This window comes from Pezoporus flaviventris, unplaced genomic scaffold (assembly GCF_033815535.1).
Source record: "Pezoporus flaviventris isolate CSIRO_AGI_PZ_B2104156 unplaced genomic scaffold, CSIRO_AGI_Pfla_v1 ptg000037l, whole genome shotgun sequence".
In the NCBI taxonomy this organism is placed as follows: Eukaryota; Metazoa; Chordata; class Aves; order Psittaciformes; family Psittacidae; genus Pezoporus; species Pezoporus flaviventris.
The window spans coordinates 11478496-11496633 of record NW_026892585.1 but is presented as its reverse complement, the minus strand read 5'-3'; the positions used below and the strand labels follow the sequence as shown (position 1 = coordinate 11496633).

The following is an 18138-nucleotide window of genomic DNA, read 5'->3' as shown; positions in this document are numbered from 1 at the left end:
TTACACCTCTAAACTTGTGTATTCATAACTACTTTTAACATGAGTTACCTGCTTATTGCATTATGGATTACCATCCATTTTGCAATATGGACTTTGGATTGAAATACTAGGTATGTAACCTTAGTCCTATTGCTCACCTCAGTTCAAGACTCAAAGATTAGGAAAGCCAGACTGATATAAAACCAGAAGCAGGAAAGCAAGCCTTGTGCACTAATGCCATAAGATTATGTGGGGATTTTTGTTGTTGTTAAATCTTACACTGAGAGCAGGGGAGTCTACATGAATAAATATATAGCAAAGCAAATTGAAAATGTTTTTGTTAGCCTTTCCTAAACAAGCATTTATGCTTTCTTTCCTTGGTGCTTGGTGACAGCCCACATTCTGTAGATGAAGAAGAGTACGATGAGATAGTACATGGAGCTCTTCAGAAGAAGGACGATGTACACTAAATATGCTGTTCTGTGTATAATGTGATCTGTAATAAACATAAGACAGGAAAGTCTTGTTTAATGTCAATATTGTACAACCTCCTAAAAGATGGGTAGACCTGGGACTGTGGTCAGTTTACTGCTGCAATTATGTTGATTCCAGTGGACAGTGTGAGAACACATAAAATTGTCTGACTGTCCTTTGAGCAGATTTGCACTAATAAGCTCTAGACTGAGCGGGTTTCTTATCACTAGACTTCCTCTCAATGCTGCTGGGTTATTATTCCCTGCAAATACAAGAACATAATTCTAGTGCTTCCAGCACTGATTACTGGTAGCACTGTGTTTGCTTGAATCCTGCTGTCTTGGATTTTTTGAACACAAGGACTAACAATTCTTTCTGAAACCCTGTTTAAGCTAAAGTCCAAAGTGTTGGGCAGTTGCTGGGCTGATGAAGCATCAGCTGAAGCATCGAACTTTTAACTGCTTCAGATAGATATTAAAAAAAGTGACACATAATGTGGGCTAATAATCTAGTAGCCGAACAGCATCTTTGCATCCTAATAAAGCTACCTAATAAAAGTAGGAGAGCCCATTCTTGTAATCCACAACAGAAGTTACTTCAGAGTAGCACTGAAGTGTTTTTATGTATGTTGCAAACCCCAGACTTAAAAGATTTCCTGTATGCTATTTAGAAAGATCCTTTTTGTGAGGTTCTGAGCAAATACAGCACTGTCTGACTTCTGTGCCATGGGTCGCTTTCCCATGTTTTAACACATTTTAGTTACCTCTATTAAAAACTGTGCTGTTTCCAGATGTGTTGCAGTCCTCTTCCTGAGGAGCAGTCTTTGAAGAGAAGTCTATATCTTTCTCTGTGGAAAGAGATTTTAAATGCCACAATTAGGCTTTTCTTTACTTTTGACAAACATGAATTTGAGAAATAGGGAAAAAAAGAGGCAGTAACATATTAACAGTGAAATTGGAAGTTTTAAACAGCAAAAGAGATGGTTAATATCTGTCTGCAGAGCAGATGTTCCTGAGTAGGATTCACATGCACTGAGAATCTGAAGGGAAGGTAATATGCGTAGAGAAGTGACTTGGGTATTTGTTACCATATGTGGAAAGTTTGCCATTTCAGGAATGTGTCCCTTAAGCTGTTCCTTTGCAGAGTCTCTTTAGAACTGAATCCACCTGATCTTGTCACTGAAGTGGCTAGAGTCTGCCTTCACAATGTACTATTATTACAAATGCAGAATAATTTACATTGGAAGGGACCTCAATTAGTCTGTTACTTAATGGCTGCTCTACAGTAAGGAATAATCTTGAGGAGAGCATGATCTGAGGTTCCCTTATTGGGAATTTGCTATTTTGGTGGTGCTTGTTCTCAAAAATAAACCTTTTCTGTGCTCAAAGCAGCAAATCTGTGTTTGTTCTTGGTTATGGTGTTCGTATGCATTGATATATGGTCTTAAAGGCATCTGTATTACATCTGTAAATACATCCTCCGTCTAAATAAAGCATTTTTTTGTCAGAATATGTTTTGACCATTACTATGGCCATGTTCTCACTTACTGGAGTTACATTAATTTATAGGAAATTGAACAAAGGTAGGTATTGAGAAAAGATTAATTTAAACCAATATAGGCAGCTTTTAAAAAGATATTCCCATGATTTATACAATTTGCATTGATTACAGGTTACTTTTTTCTTTAAACTAGCATTGTCTTTCAGATTCTGCTTTGCATAATCTTTCCTCAGTTAAATGAGACATCTTATTTTCGGACATGGCTATAACATCGCCATTTCTGGGCATTGAATAAGTAAAACATTTAAACTTCGTTCTACATCCCCAGCAACCTTGGTTTTAACTCTTATGTTTTTTATAGCTGTGGCTAATGTCACGGGGTGTCAGAGGGACTTACACCTCTCAGTCATGGGTTGAACAGAGAGGTTTTCAAAGACTTCTGTAGACAGGGAAGTAACTGACACAGCTCAGTGCAGAGCTTTTGGAGCTAATCTAGTTTTCACTTGATGAGGTTCAAGAGCTTCTCTTTTCCTATTGCAGGGGGACATTCCATTGGGAAGCATAGCACAGGCTGGGTTGCTTTCCCTGGGAAAACGTGTATTTTAATGATTGCTGTGCAAATGAGCACAGATGCTTTCAGGAACAGTAATAGAAAGCATTACTTCTATAATTTTATTGCAAAGAAAAAGTGATCTCTATAATAATATATACAATGAAACTTTTGACATAACATTTTAGTATCTAGCTTTAACATATAACATTTAGTATATAACTTTTGACATTTTAGCATATACCTTGTGTCGGCAGTGAAAGCTCTTGGCTTTCGTGCTCGTATTTGCAGTAGTATTTTTTGTCTTTGTTCTCCAGTGGTACAGTTAGCCAGCTGCCAATTGAGTATTCCTCATTTTTTGTGGCCTTCCAAGTGTCTCCTTTTACTACATTGTCTGTTACCTCCTCATTTTTTTCATTGGTCCATGTCACCCGAATAACTTCTGGGTAGAATTTCTCAACAAGGCAAACATATGTTATCTGATTTTCATGTTCCTTCTTCAGGATTTCAGAGTTTGCTGGTGGAGAATTTCCTTTGCCTGGGTTGGTTAGTGGAGGAACAGAGAGTTAGAAGATCAGTAGAGTACAGTAAACAAATATGCCACCGCAAAATACAGTTTTTAAAGAGCAGCAACCTAAAAGTCTTCTTGACAAATGTTCTGGCTCCCTAATTTGTTATTAAATACTTAGGATGGGAATAGAAAAGTCTTATGTATGAAAGGAGTTTTAGGTAATAAGATGGGTGAATTACAGCTCCTTCCGTCCTTGAAGTAAAAAAGTGTTTGGTGAGCTGAAGGAACCTGGCATTTGAACACAGTTTATAGTATATATTATTTCAGTAGACCCAAATGGTAAGTTTTAATTTTCAGTCAAAGCCAGTTACAGTACTATTTAGAATAATTGGAAATAGAAAGTATGACTTTTAGCCTTATTTTTAAATGAGTTATTTTATAGAGAATTAAAATGGATAGCAGCTTTCATGAGTATGGTACAGAAAATTAAACTCCAAAACCAAGACTCAGTCTAAGCTCATATTTATTTAGATAATCTAGAGTCTTACAGAGTCTGAGGGGTATTTGATCTGGAGAGTTTTGATATGTGCCATGTACATTTAAGTCCTAAATTATTTAGTGAACGCCAATGTCTAGACTGCTTTGTTCATGCTTCTTGTCAAGCAGCACATCTGGTAGAGGAAGACTGCAATAGACTAGATCTACTCTTTAATACTAGAGTAGATTAAAAAGTATGGTAAAAAGGTGCCTAGCTTAAATGAAACATTTCAATCATATCACAGTCCTGAGGAGGCATATGTCTTGAATAACTGCAACTGTGTGTATGCATGGAAGAGTCCCATGTACACACACAGGCAAATAGAAGACAGCGGAGAACTGGATAAATTAAGTTTTGCATATATACATGTATATATGTGTGTGTATGTGGAAAGAAAATCTCCGTAAACTTTAGGTATGTTTATGGGAAAAAAAGAATGAAACCTTGTAGAATTGGCTGTAGACTTTGACGTATTTTCAGGTTGATCTATAAAACTGCGAAGTCCACAAGACAGTTTACACTATTGTAGTTTTATTCTGGGCAAATAGTCTGACTCTTTCTGAAGAATTTTAAAGTCATGAATTTCTGCTCCACCATTTTCCATTGCTTTAGTTAAACTTCCAAGAAATTTGCAGTTTAGTTTTTAAACAGTTTTCTAAGGCAGGTGTTAAGAGGTATATAGCTCTTTTATTATTTTAAAATAATATATACACACACATTAGATATTTCTCAAGCTAAAATCTGTTTATTCTCTATTGTAAGAATGCAGTAAGTCTGCAAAACATAGTGCAAAGAAAATTCTGCAGTTAGGTTTGTAATCAATGAGCTATTAATGAATTTGGGTTCAAAACATATGCTTTTTGTAGCTCAGTTATGAAGTTTTCTCAATAAAACTCCTCTACAGTTTCTCCATAAGCACCTATGAATAAGATTTATAAATAAGGTCAGTGTGTTCTTAAGCTGAACTTTTCAGTACTTGAATAATCCACAAAACTGACTAATTTTTGACTGATACTTAAAGCTCCACTGTTCCCCTTCAAGCCAGTGGGAGCCGAGAGCACGCAGCACACTCAGATTACAAACAGCGTTCTTGTCTTGCTTGCCAGCAACTTCGGGTATTATTGTTGATAATAACATAATGAGTCCTGACCTAATGGGACCTTCTCCAGATACTTTAAAGAGCTGTCAACCTTCTCTCCTAAGCTTTCCCAAGACAAAACTTAAAAAATAAGTCCTTGAAAATACTTACTGGAGATGATGAGTTTTGTTCCAGAGCCAAATGATTTGATTACGCCACACTGGTACACCCTCTTACAAAAACTGCTTGGGACATTTAGGTTGGACAAGGACCAGATTTAAGAACCATAATATGAATATTAAGAATTTATTCATTTGGCTACATTACTGTAGAAAAATAGAATTCAGTCTCAGCTAATGCTGCTATTCCCAAAGAGCCTTTAGTGATATGTACTTTAAATTCAGTTTCAAGCAAGTCTGTGCCATCATTTGTTTAAAAGAACATCAAAACAAGCTGAGTGTTGTTGCCTGGGGCAATGATTGAGAAAGCATGTTTCCTTCAGGTTTAAGTGGATGCAGGATTGGGACTATTCAGCCTCAAATCCTGCTGTACTTGCCTACACTGTACTATTGCAGTTAGTGCCAAAAGGAAACATTACAGGTGCATCTATGTATACTGTAGAGAATCATCAACTTCCATCATTCCTGTGCATGTCTTTCCCCAGAGCCTTCTACCTTCTCCCCAGTGAAAACTATGTGCACCTTACATGAAATCCTGCTGAAACTAATGGCAACATTTCCAAAGGTTCAGGTTTTCCCCTGAAATTTTCCACTGAAACCTGATTGTGCACACTGCCTTATAAGAATCAGCTACTGAATTCATCTTCGTGCCCATGAAATCCTTGATATTTTAAAGCCATTAGAAAATGTTCTTATTAATATTAATCATGGTAAGAAGCTTTCACTCTGCAGATTTCTTTTGAGTGGCCACATCTTCCCTTTTATGTCTTAAACCTCCATCCTTCTGCCCTAACACTTGTTTGGACTTTCAAGTCTATTAGGTTTTAATTCAGGGCTTCATGTTTTTTTCCAGTTGAAAAAAAACACTAATGCAAACTAATGCATTGATTAAACTTCATCATTTTGATTTAAAACAATAGGAAGTCAGTTTAATCCAACTTCAGGTAATGTATAAATAAATTTAAATAAAATCTATTTTAGGGAACGTATTTTTATAATAATATAATTACAAAAAGATAATTATAGCCTCTTGAATTCTGAACTTCAATACATTTGATGAAATTAAGGTAGATACTTCAGTAATGCTTAGGAGATGAGCTGGGTTTGGAGAGCCTGATTCAGTTGTCAGTTCAGTCTCAGCTTGCCTGTTGCAACCTGGTGGGTGCCTAAATTGGGCAGAGAAGAGATTCAGAGCAGCCCTGCAGAGAAGGACTTGGGGGTGTTGGTCGATGAGAAAATGAACATGAGCAGGCTTCAGTGTGCGCTCGCAGCCCAGAAAGCCAACCGTATCCTGGGCTGCATCAAAAGGAGCGTGACCAGCAGGTTGAAGGAGGTGATCCTGCCCCTCTGCTCTGCTCTTGTGAGACCTCACCTGGAGTATTGTGTGCAGTTCTGGTGTCCTCAACATAAAAAGGACATGGAACTGTTGGAACAAGTCCAGAGAAGGGCCACGAGGATGATCAGGGGACTGGAGCACCTCCTGTATGAAGACAGGCTGAGGAAGTTGGGGCTGTTCAGCCTGGAGAAGAGAAGGCTGCGTGGATACCTCAGAGCAGCCTTCCAGTATCTGAAGGGGGCCTATAGGGATGCTGGGGAGGGACTGTAGTGACAGGACAAGGAGTAACAGGTTCAAACTTAAACAGGGGAAGTTTAGATTGGATATAAGGAAGAAATTCTTTCCTGTTAGGGTGGTGAGGCACTGGAATGGGTTGCCCAGGGAAGTTGTGAATGCTCCATCCCTGGCGGTGTTCAAGGTCAGGTTGGACAAAGCTTTACATTTGCATTTGTATTACTCTTGTGTCGAAGCTATGCAATCATCAGGATAAATGCTGTTTTCAGTATAAAGCACAGTATGATAGCACAGTAAAGCACTGGACAAAGCGGTGACATGGTTTAGTGTGAGGTGTCCCTGCCCATGGCAGGGGGCTTAGAACTGTATGATCTTAAGGTCCTTTCCAACCCTAACTATTCTATGATTCTATGAAATTCCCTAGGAAGATACTTACAGAAGAATCCTGTATTTTGCCAGTTTATGTTCTTAATTGATATTTCTGTTCTGCTATAAGCTTCAAAACCCTCATCTATTCCACCAAATGCAAATGCTAAACCTGTCTCTCAAATCCTAGCCCTTCTGTTAACTGCATTATCTCGTCTGGAGCAACTTTGTTTTGATCAGAACTAATTAAAGGAGACCAACAAGAACAAAATCAAGTTCACTACAAGTTGATGGGAGCTTAGCTCTTTCCGTATAGATACGTTAAAGATTCTGCTCAAGCTTAAAATCTGGTGGTTCAACTGAATTAAGGTCACTTATCCTAAATCCTCGTTTTCTCAATTTCTTTCCTTTAGGAGTAACTTAATGTTGGATGGTCACCCCTGAAAAGCCAAGCTGTGATGAAATGCCTGATCTTAAGTGTGTAACTACAGCCTATTAATTGGCCAGAAGTTTCGGCCATATAAAGACAAAATCCGATAGAACTGGAGTTAAAATTACTTTAAACTGTAGCTACTAAAAGCATGGCAACTACCTGGTTAACAAGGTGAGGATTTTCACTAAAAACGCTTATCCTGATACAGGTATTTCTGTTGAATTATAGTTATGATTTACTTAGTCTTTCTGACATAAATCATTAAAACCAATCTTTTCTTGACATGCTAATATAAATTTATATATGTATCTAACCAGGCTTGAAACATTTGGTAGCAATAGTTTTTCTGCTTTGTGGTTGTGCAGTTGTTTATTCCAGGATTATGGCATTTAAAGCACATTTAATGGGAAAAAGATTCTTGTCCTCCACTTCCCATTAAAATAAGAGTCTACTGGAAGGGCATAAAAAAGGACCACCTCTTCATGTGCACGTTTTTAAGGAATAAGAAGAGCCAAAGTGCTGTGGACATGACAAAAATAATTACAAACAAGTTATTTCACTTTTACTAGCCTAAAGGAATGAGGATTTTGGCAATAGCCATTGTGTATTGCTCTTTGTATCTGTATTGGGAAGGGTTTTCTTCTTTTCTGCTTAATTCAGAGCTGCTTAATTCCCTGCTTAATCCTTCAGTAAAGCTGGGGAGAAGAGAGACAGTCCTAAAGGAAAATGTTTTGCTTTTCAAAGAATTTGAGTAACCCAAAGGTTTGGCACTTTTCCGTCAGAATGAATTAGAAATCTCACAAAGTTTGAATATGCATGTTTAAACACAAAACCATCTTTCAGTTCTCTGAATGCTGTCTTTGCCATATTTAAGCTTTAAAAAGAAAATAATGATGGGGTTAATTACATATCTGTGCTGCAATAGCTATTGTGTTTCACCCGTTCTATACATGAATAGAAAACCATTATGTTGTGTTTTGCATGTGGAAATGCTGTTCAAGAGGAAAACCCTGCAAAGCATTCAGTAGGGTTAAAACTAGCAGGAGCTGAAAAAGCAAAGCACTTCATACAGTCAGTGTCTAACTGTACTGAAAAGCATTTCAGAAGCAGTTAATTTTCATTTTTTGTACTTACTTGAAACAATAAGTTTAGTTCCACTTCCAAATATTTTGATATCGGCATCCCACAGTCTTACAGTGCTTAGCAATATCTCCTGCTCTGCACTTCCCTTGCACTGGCTACAGAAAATGTCTCTCTGATTTAGAGGTTGGTGATAGATTTGGCCCAGTGCAATGATAGCTTAATTTTCAACATCGACTAGAGTGCCATTTTTAGAAATCCTTTGATTTTTTGTAGTGGGTGCTTATTTTATCACCATGTTCTAATCCTTTTGGGCTCCGGGGTTGCTCTAAGAAAGAGCTCTTGTCTCCGGCCTGCTAGGTTTTCTGTGAAGAAACCTCTTTTTGCTGTTTTAAGAAGAAATGTGGCCACATTGTGACTCCCAAAGGAAATTAAGGAAGTGTACTACTTGTTGATTTAAATATACAGGTAAGCATTTTTTTTCCCTAAGTGTCCTATTTTTTGAATTACATATTGTGTGAAAGTACCTTAACTAAATTTTCATCAAACGCATATTTTGAAGCCCATATTTTAAATGCAGATTCCATATTCTAAACAAAGCTTACTGATGCTCATAACTAAGTTCATGCTTTTTCTATGTGGTTACTCTGTTGTCTTAGCAAAAGCAGCTGCCTCTCCGTGGGGACAGTTTAGTTGGAAATTGCAGCAGAGAACATTTTTGGTCAGAGGCATGGATAACATTTTAAGCTTCTCTGTAACTCTCTCCTGCTTTTTATGACATGGCTTAGTTATAGTCATGTTGATAATATCAGCTACTTTCTGAGCAGCATACTGTAGGCGCTGCTATATGCTTTATACTGAAAACAGCATTTACCCTATTGATTGCATAGCTTCACCACAAGAGTGTAATACAAATGCAAAAGTAAAGCAGTTGTGTTCAGTAGGGCCAGGAATTAGGTATTTCTGACATTCCAGGTGTTTTTCCTTCCCAGTCAACTTAGACTGAATGACTTCTATCAATAAGAAACATTTCTCACTTGCTGTTCCAAGAGTAAAGCAGTTCACTTTTTTTTTCCCAGAAAAGGAATGAATGCATGCATCCCAATATTTACTTTTTCCTTACTGTTTTTCCATTCCCCATCCTTAACCAAGTATTCAGTAATTGTTCTAGAGGTGATCTCTCTATTCAAGAGGTCAAAGTATTTATTGCCCATCAACCCACCCAACTGGGGCACCATGCACAGTTCACAAATGAAACCTGATTTATCAGGCAGAAATTAGTTTTTCTACTGTCTTTCATGCTTAATTATCTGAGAACCTGAATGCATCTGTGAAAATCAGATCAATAGTAATGGTACTTACTAGAGACGATTAGTGTGGTTCCCATACCAAAGTATTTCGTCCAGGTGCTCCACACTGTGTTTTGGCTTTGCAATAATCTAAGGTGCTCTCTCGCTGTGCCATTGCTGAAGAAAATCCCATTTATTTCCCAATAAGTTCCAGGAGATTGTGTGAAGCCTTGGCCTTTGTCTGCTGGGAGGATGTCAGGAATTTCAGACTTACTTACACCTGGTGATCAGGCTGGTGTCTAATTCCCTTTGGAGCAAATATCTTTCTTAAACTGTTGCGGATCTGTTAGATAACCCTTCTCCTTAACACCTAAGCATTAGGTGAAGATTCCTCTTCAACTTTAGACACACAAATCGGTGCACAGGGTTCTGCATGTTAAAACACATACCTCCAGGTGATGATCCTGCTCTTTCCCAAAGGGATACACATCTTTTCACCTGCAAGTAAGTGACATCAAGTACTAGTAGCGTGGAGTTCATTTTCAGTTGTCTTAATACAATTCAGCAGAGGGAAAGGAGGGAGATCCAGCACCATAAGATTCACCAAGGTGTCCATGTGCTGCAGGTTGCTCACTGGTAACTTTTCTTATATTAGCCAGTGGCAGAAGGAGGCTTTTCCTTTGTGCACAGGTTTCTTTATAAAAGAGCCCAAGATAACATCAGAGGAGTCACCACTGCTGGTGATCAAAGAGCCTGCGTGCTTAGTTTGTGAGTTTGAATTCTTCTGGGATCCCATGTGGCGTACTGACTGCAAAACAACGTTAAGAAGTGTGGTTAGAGGGAGGAGCAAGACTGAGGGTGTATGTATAGCAAAAGCACTCACCTACTCTGAAAGCTCCTGGGCAGCAACATCCTATTCTGCAACCACGAAGGAATGGCAGGAGTGATGTAGACAGAGATTGGTGACAACCAGCGCTTTTCCTTCCTTTCCATGGTGTTTTGCAATGTGCTTAGACCATCTCACCTGCAGCTGGTGGGACTGTTGGGTTATATTCATGACAGTGAGTATTAGGGAGGTCTCATTAGAAGAAAAGTAGCAAAACACTACATATTGCAGACAGCTTTTCTAACTCGCCTATATGACCTGGGCTTGCATGTATGAGGAGGACAACGCTAACCTTATAGCCATTTGGAAATCTAATACATGTTTGAAATTGTGGCATTTTTTCATCCCATCAGACCAATACTCTTTAATGAGTTACACTTCAATGAACCAAGTGAGGAGAGTATCAGGGTACCACAGTAAAGGAAAATATTAAGGGAGAGGCTTGATGGTAGAGGAAAACCTTTGTGGATTAATTTCTCAGGCATTAGGGTCAGTATGGACCTTGAGGCAGTTGCTAGGAGGAATGCATTGCATATGAGCCATAAGTATGAAAAGTTGTTCTTAACTATGGAAAGTTCTTTAGTACTACTTTTGGTAACTGTCTGCAACTTGTTGGGTGATTCAGATGCAGTGCTAGTGAAATATGAACAGTGATAAGCAAGAAGATGGGAAAAGGGAATGATTTAGCTCAAAACAAAACAAGAACAAAAATGCTCACCTCCACATCTCAGGAGGAATAAATAGAAAATCTTCCTCCTCTGACAACTAAGTTTTAACTAAAAATAACACTCCTTTTCCTTTACTTAAAATCTTATGAACCTTCAGGCCAAAGCTGTCTATTTCAATTTTCTTTGCCAGGGTAAAGACTTTGAAGACCTCCTGTACCACATACTGACCTAGTTCCAGGAACAACAACATGGAAACATGCTCCCTTTCCACTAAATAGGTCCTTACAACCTTGCAAATGAACTTGATGACATACTTGAGCAGAAAGGAGCACCTGGAATGGAGAGGAAGGGTAAGGTATGGGACCTTCACTGTTCCCTTTGCACTACGCACTTGCTCAGTCAAAACCTCTGGCTTTTGGCAGCTGATGATTCCAAGGCACCAGTGGGCACTGAGCATACCCTGCTTCACCAGTGCCCATGCTTGAGGCCAGACGGCTTATCCATGCCAATAGAAGTGAGTGCTTGGCAGTGCTAGGTGGTAGCAAGCATATAATTCCCAAAACCAAGGTACAATTCTTAGGCATGTTACCTTTCTTTTAATGACTTCTATTTCCTAGGAGAGAACAGTGGCTGCACTAGGAAATCAGTGCAATGTTTGCTCTCCTCAAGAGCCACCAGGCTTCTGCCATGGCTGTGCAAACAGCACCAGAGAAGCAGGTTAGTTTCTAGTATTTATGTACTAAATCTTAAGGCACTGAACACTTCCTTTGCCCTTAAGATAGCAGATGTGTGTCTGAAGATCAGGGTGCACGTGACAACCCAGACTTTGGAAAGGACAGCTGTGGGGGCTTAGCTGCTCCTTTTGGGTAGCAGAAAAAGATTTGGCCTTTCAGCAGCTCATATCAGATGGAGTGAGAAGACCAGGTGTAGCACCTCATCATCTGGGCTGCTCCATGATCTCAGGAATGCCTGTCAGGCCTTGGTCTTTGTGTAATGAGTCAGGTAGTGAAGCATCCCTTGTCCATACCAGGAACACTGCATGACTAAGGAGGGAGGTGCTGATTGTAGCAGGGAGTCCTGTTGTCTGGCGAAGGTGAGAAGCAAGGGCAGGGGTAGTCAGCCATTCCCTGACAGCCCTGGAACGCTCCTTCCCTTGACCACAGCCTGAGTGGAACAGTACAACTGGAGTTTTGAAAACTTCCTAGTTATTACTTACTGGTAACGATGGATATTTGCTAATGACTAATTCAGATCCTTCCACCCTATAAACAGTGGTCCCAAGTGAGTTCCTTTGAGTTCTCCTGGACTGCAGCAGCGAATGGAACGCCCCTTGGGGCTCACAAATTCAGTTTGTGATACCTGAAGGACCACCACTGAAAGCTGTTGGTGGGATCTGGGCCTCCTCGAGGCTCAGCCCTCACCTGCTGAGAAATGCCAAGACATCTGACAGGAACATTTCCCTGAGCCCCAGGGGACTTGTTAACAGGCACCTTTATATATCCATGTGTGTGCGTGTGAGTATAAATTGATATAGGAAATGCTGTCAGTCCTATTGTCTCCCTTACCCTTTTGTGCCTTTGGTCTCGTATTAATCCTTTCAGCTTGCTTTTACCTCAATCTTCCTTTGCACGTTTCAGCCATGAGGCAAGTAATTGAGTGAACCTTGCCATCAGACTGTGAAGTCACACTTTATAAATGCACAGTAGAACTGCTTTTGCTGATACCTTTGATGGTGATTCTTTGAGCAACCATAAACCCCTCATTTCGTGACACCTGTACTTCAGCTGTTGAGGGCTTTTTGCTGTGATGATCTTTGAGTTTCTGTCATGGTGAGCGTCCCAGTAAGCGCAGTAGTAAGTAGCGGCGTCATCTGGAATCACATCTTTAATTGTAAGAATATATCGTTTCTGCCTAGAAACTTTTTCAACCATGTACCTTTTTGCTAGAAAGCCAGTTTCAACTACAAGTTTCCCTTCTGAGAAGTGCAGGACCCTCTCTGGAGCTCTACCCTCTTTCTGTCGATACCAGTGTATGGATAAGCTTTCAAACATTTCCTGCGAAATTTTGATTTCACATGTCATTCTTGCACTTCTTTGGGATTTGGTAACGGATATAGGGCTCTGCACAGGATATATTTGTGCAAATCCATCTAGGAAAGAGAGGAGAAATGATGCCATTAGCTGGAATTCAGAGGTGTGGGGAAGATGCCTGTTAGCACAGCCATGGGTACCTATGAGGAAAGATAAGGGAATGAAGAAGGACTTACAAGACCAGGAGGCTGTGGCCACAAGTGCTGCCAGCAGCAGCATGTTTGCTTGTCAGGCTCTGCTGTTGTTGAGAGTCAGAGGAGGACGAAAGGGAGCCCAGATGGGGACCGTCTTCTGTAGGAGGAGGAGGTGACTCTTGAGCGCTCTTCAGCAACAGGTCTTCTGCGTGCGAGTGGATGGGGCACGTTTACCAACAACCCTCCCCAGGCTGGTGAATGGTAACATTGGTTTGAAGGCTGTCGTCCTGTCTGCTTTTCAGGTAAATCTGAGAAACGCTGGTCAATCTGATGACTGTGGCCCTGTAAGACTTGAGCCACCTTAGCCATCCAGCTTTGGGATGGCAAAGCGCCAGGGAGCCCCCATGTTGGTGCTGCCCTCCACCGAAGCAGCCAGAAGCTGTCAGCCTGCAGGGACCAGGGCAGCTGCTCCTGGGGCCAGGACTTTGGTTGTGGGTGCAGGAGGAAACGCGCAGCCGCAGGATGCCAGTTTCAAAGCTCAGTTGGGATGAAAACATTTCTGAGAAAGGAAGGCTGGAAAACAAAAGCAGGGCTGCTGGCAACAGCCATTGCGCAGGGCATCTCGGGGAGCAGGGGTGGTGCCACACTGAGCTCCCCCGTGATCGCTGTGAGGGAGAGGAGCTGCTTCAGCCTCCCTCCTGCTGGCAGCTGCCCACATGCAGGAAGGCAGCAATAAGCATGTATTGCTAACTGGCTTGGAAAGGTGCTCTTGAGCACAGGGATCTAGGGAGAGACACCTCCCTGTGTGACAGGGTCCCTCTCTTCCCAGTAAATAACCATGAGAAAGTCTGTTTCATTTTCTGTCAGGCTACCCTGAGGGCAACGAGGAGAAATGATTTGAGGACTGGCAGGCACAACAAAGTGGAGAGGAAGAGACAACAATGATACAGACTTTAAGGTGAGGGAAGGGAGGTACAGGGAAAGGTCACTCATCCCAGCAGCATCCCATGTCAGTCTGCTGTGAGGGCAACCGTAGTTAATCAGAGTGAAAACTGCATTGGCAATTGTATGTTGAGGACATGAAATCAAACCCTGTTGCCAAAATCTACCAGGACCTGTATAAAAACTGTGCACTATGTAGCTCTTCTTCTGATCACACAGCAGAAATCTGTCTAGCACCTGATACCAGATCAAGAGTAAAGGAATATGGTGGTGAGTGGGTCTCACAAAATTAAAGGTCTAAATTACAGACACTTTGTAGGTTTTGTACTGTAGCTTTCTACCACCGCAGGTCTCCTAGTAGGAATAACTGCAGATCAGACTTGATGGTGTCTATGCCAAGAGGACACATGTCCACATGTGCAGTGGCCAGAGTATTTTGGACAAAACACCTTTCCAGGTTCAGATTTTCACCAAACGGACTTCTCATGTATTAAATGGCCAACATCCCCTTTCAGAGAGCTTCATTACCTAAAGTTATCTAAATAACTTCTCCTTCTTAAATCCCTGCTGACTGCTCCTGATCACCTTCTTTACTCTTGTGTCTGTACATGGCTTCTAGAACTGGTAGGCTGAACTCTTCTTGAGCTTGGATGAGATTCTTGAATGTCAGTCTTTGTAGGGCTTTGTAGTGACAGCAATGCAGAGCAAGACAAAAAACAAAGTAGGATGTGCAAGATCACCCAGTCTCATTTCTATTCCTATCCTTTTATGAAGAGAAAGCAATGAGGGGATGGAGATTTGTTTCTCTGCTTGCTCCAAGGATTCTAATAGAGAAGAGAAAATTACAGCCGACAGTTGTTCACACACACAGACAGTCCATGTGCATAGTCAGGTGAGTGCTTTCAGTACAATCAAGCCTTCATTTTAAGAGCAATGTTTCCTGTATTTACCCTAAAGTGATGGAACTCTCCAGTTTCTGGATGTTACAAATAGGTGTGAGTACTGAAATGATTTACTTACTGATTGCTAACATCACATATTTAACAGTTGTCACAAGCTATTGTTGCTTTGCATATCCTGCTGCAGAAAATCAGGAGAGAGGGCTGGAATAGGCAAGTATTTTTTGCAGAGTTCAGAGCTTGCAGTTCAAACCACAAAGCACCTTTTTGTACAGCTTATCTTTGCCCAGCAGTGCTGTGATGTATCGTAATACCAATATGCACAGTAGTAAGTACCAGCATCCCTTGGAGTCAAATCATTTATCGTGAGAGTATAATGATACTTAGGATGCATCTGAACTTGAAATCTCCTCCTGTCGCCACTGTCATCAAAAGTAGCTGTCTGTCCCCACGCATACAGTATCCTCGTTGGTGGCTGTCCAGGAAGATGCTTGTACCAATGCATGGTGATTTCAGCTTGCAATTGGCACAAAATGCTGGTGGATGTGCCCTGCATCTGCGTTTGGAGCTTTGGGGTTTGCACTGGCACTGTCCATGTGTCTCCACCTGGAAGGAGAAACAGAGAAATGGTGTGAGGGGAAGAAACTTCTGGAGTTTGGAGCCAGGAGAGTGTTCTCCAGGCATGGGAAGGATGGGGGAGAGGAATAAAGGGCTTACGGGACCAAAATGAAGCTGCAAGAAAGAGTGGAAGCAGCAACATGCTGCCTTAGCAGGTTAAACTTGGGAGTGAAATAAAGACAGAAGGTTCTAAAGCCCTTCAAGTGGAGAAAGCATCGAACAGCTGGGAGGAGGAAATGACTCATTCAGCACATCCAATGTTTGTTCTTCAACTCGCTGCTATAGAGGCGGTTGAATTTACTGGCAAATTAAACCACAGCAGTAACAGTGTAGAAAGGACCTTAAAAAATTTCATCTAAAATAAGCTTTCTTCATGAAAAATTCATGTATAATTTTCTTTCTACATGATTCTATCCAGTACATTCCTCTCAGACTTACCTGCTGAGCACACACATAAAAACTTAAATTGTTCAGCCCAGCTCTTCCCAAGGATGTTCTTCTCCCCTTGAATACTCTAAAGCTGTCCCAAAGCCTTTCCTAGAATACTCTGCCTGCTTTGGTAACATTTTTGGTACCTCAGGGAAGTATCTGTATTATGCAAAGTTGATTTGTGTTACTGTACAATTCAGCTGTAGTACCATCACCCTAAGGAGAGCTCCTTTTCCCCAGCACAGAACATGATGCCAGCTGAGCTGTAGCACGCTGCATTTCTTTGCTTTTCTCTTTGTCCTTTATTTGTACTTACATACTCAGCATAAACCTGTTGGGATGCTTTAGAGGCAGGAAGGTGCAGGTGTGGCTCTCTGCACTTGACAGCCTGCCACTTGGGGTACAGCTTTGTGTACAGGCTACCTGAGGTTTGCTAGTTCTGTGGTTCTGCCAGTAGGCACAGTAGTAGGTGCCTTCATCGTTGGGGTTGATGTCATTGATGGTGAAAGTGCAGATGTTCGGGCTTTTTTTCGAAGAGGAATACTTGTTCTTATAGGAATCATTCTCATAATGAATTTTACCTGTGTGGATACGCAGAATCCATTCGGGAGGTCTGGAGGGTAGATGCCGGTACCAATGTACATAGAGAGTCTGGAAGTCAGCCCCTGACATGCCCTCGAATACACACTCAATCTGTGCAGTTTTAGTTGGCTCTCTGGTAATGGATGCTTGTCTCTGCCTCAGAAACACTTGTGCTTGCCCATCTAGAAAGGAGGAGAGAAAAGAGAACAAACACTCTTAGCCTGCTGTTTGCTCACAGGCATCAATACGGGTGCCTCTCACCACTGCCATGTGCCGTGGCGACAAGGGGAACCTACGAGACCAGGCTGCAGCCAGGGCCAGGAGTGGGAGCAGCAGCATCCTGAGGGCTCTCATCAGCGTCTGCCTCCCAGAGGAAGAGGAAGCTGACAGCTCTCCCAGCAGGGACGAGGGGCTGCACCGAGGAGAGGAAATGACTCATCTGGGCATCATCCGGAGAGGCAGCGCTGGCAGTGGGCGGGTGATGTGGATGTAAAGCCGCTTGACTGAACCCTGCTGAATTTTAACAGCCTAATGAGTGCTTGTGCCCAGGTTTCACAAACTCACCTCCTCCCTCTCATGCACACAGACACAGTTACTGTAACTGGTTTACAAAGTAATTTTGTAATCTGAAGTAATTTTACCACTGCTTTTGCACTATTTGAAGCTGCTAAACAATGCCTGGGGTCAGACACTTTTTCTCAGGTCCCCTACCAGTAAAAAGGGAGAAAAAATAGGAAAACGGAGCTTGATGAATTTGAAGGGACTCAAATTACTGCTCATCACACAGCCTGAGTGCCAAAGGCCAGGAAGAATACCCAGCAGCCACTTGGGAGCTTGGTGGTAGTACTGCTGTACCAGCAACTGCAGCTTGTCACAGGGAAGGTGAGATGCCGCACCCCAGGGTGGCCTCTCCAAACGCTGGGTGCTATGCAAAGGTTAAACACAATTTTCTGTTGGCAGAATGGAAGTGTAAATATCTGTGCTCTTTGCTTTGCAGGTTTGCTGCCGTGTAAGACAAGAAGCCCCACACAAGTGAATTCAGAGACTTGGTTTAACTTAAGTGAAGGTTCGATCAACTCCAAACAGCAACCAAGGAGAAAATAAAACAAGACTCTCTACCAGCAGAGAAGTGCAAAGTGAGTCTATTACACCTGCAGTCTTGAACCATACTTCAAGCTTTTCTTCACTTCTCTCCTACTATTCTGCTGTGCAAGTGATGTAAGTGGATCTTCATTCTAAAGATGTAGCTTGAAGGGTAGTGGGAAGATTTTTTTCTTCTTTTGGATAACCTCACCTGCCATCCTGTAAACCTACACAGTGGCAATTCAGCCAGACCTATGACC

The 18138-nt window shown here is 41.4% G+C and overlaps 1 protein-coding gene and 1 gene segment (V, D, J or C); both read right to left on the bottom strand.

Moving 5' to 3' along the window:
* Positions 1–219: 219 nt before the first annotated feature.
* Positions 220–17301, bottom strand: LOC133275021 (immunoglobulin lambda-1 light chain-like). Of its 2 annotated transcripts, XM_061464721.1 has the most exons (6): positions 17092–17301; positions 16642–16977; positions 8313–8354; positions 2748–3041; positions 1217–1288; positions 220–475 (listed from the first exon to the last, which is right to left on the bottom strand). In XM_061464721.1, the coding sequence occupies exons 1-6, from the start codon at positions 17147–17149 to the stop codon at positions 342–344; spliced, it is 936 nt and encodes a 311-aa protein (XP_061320705.1). In that variant the 5' UTR covers positions 17150–17301; the 3' UTR covers positions 220–341. The 2 variants fall into 2 exon arrangements, 1 of the variants encoding a protein (XP_061320705.1); XR_009745368.1 differs by lacking the exons at positions 220–475; positions 1217–1288; positions 8313–8354; positions 16642–16977; positions 17092–17301 and adding an exon at positions 4802–5091 and having other exon boundaries at positions 2907–3041.
* LOC133275020 (T cell receptor gamma variable 5-like) lies at positions 12521–14113 on the bottom strand. The segment is given in 2 exon segments: positions 12521–13250; positions 13368–14113. Coding segments are annotated over 2 exon segments (510 nt in total).
* Positions 17302–18138: the final 837 nt, after the last annotated feature.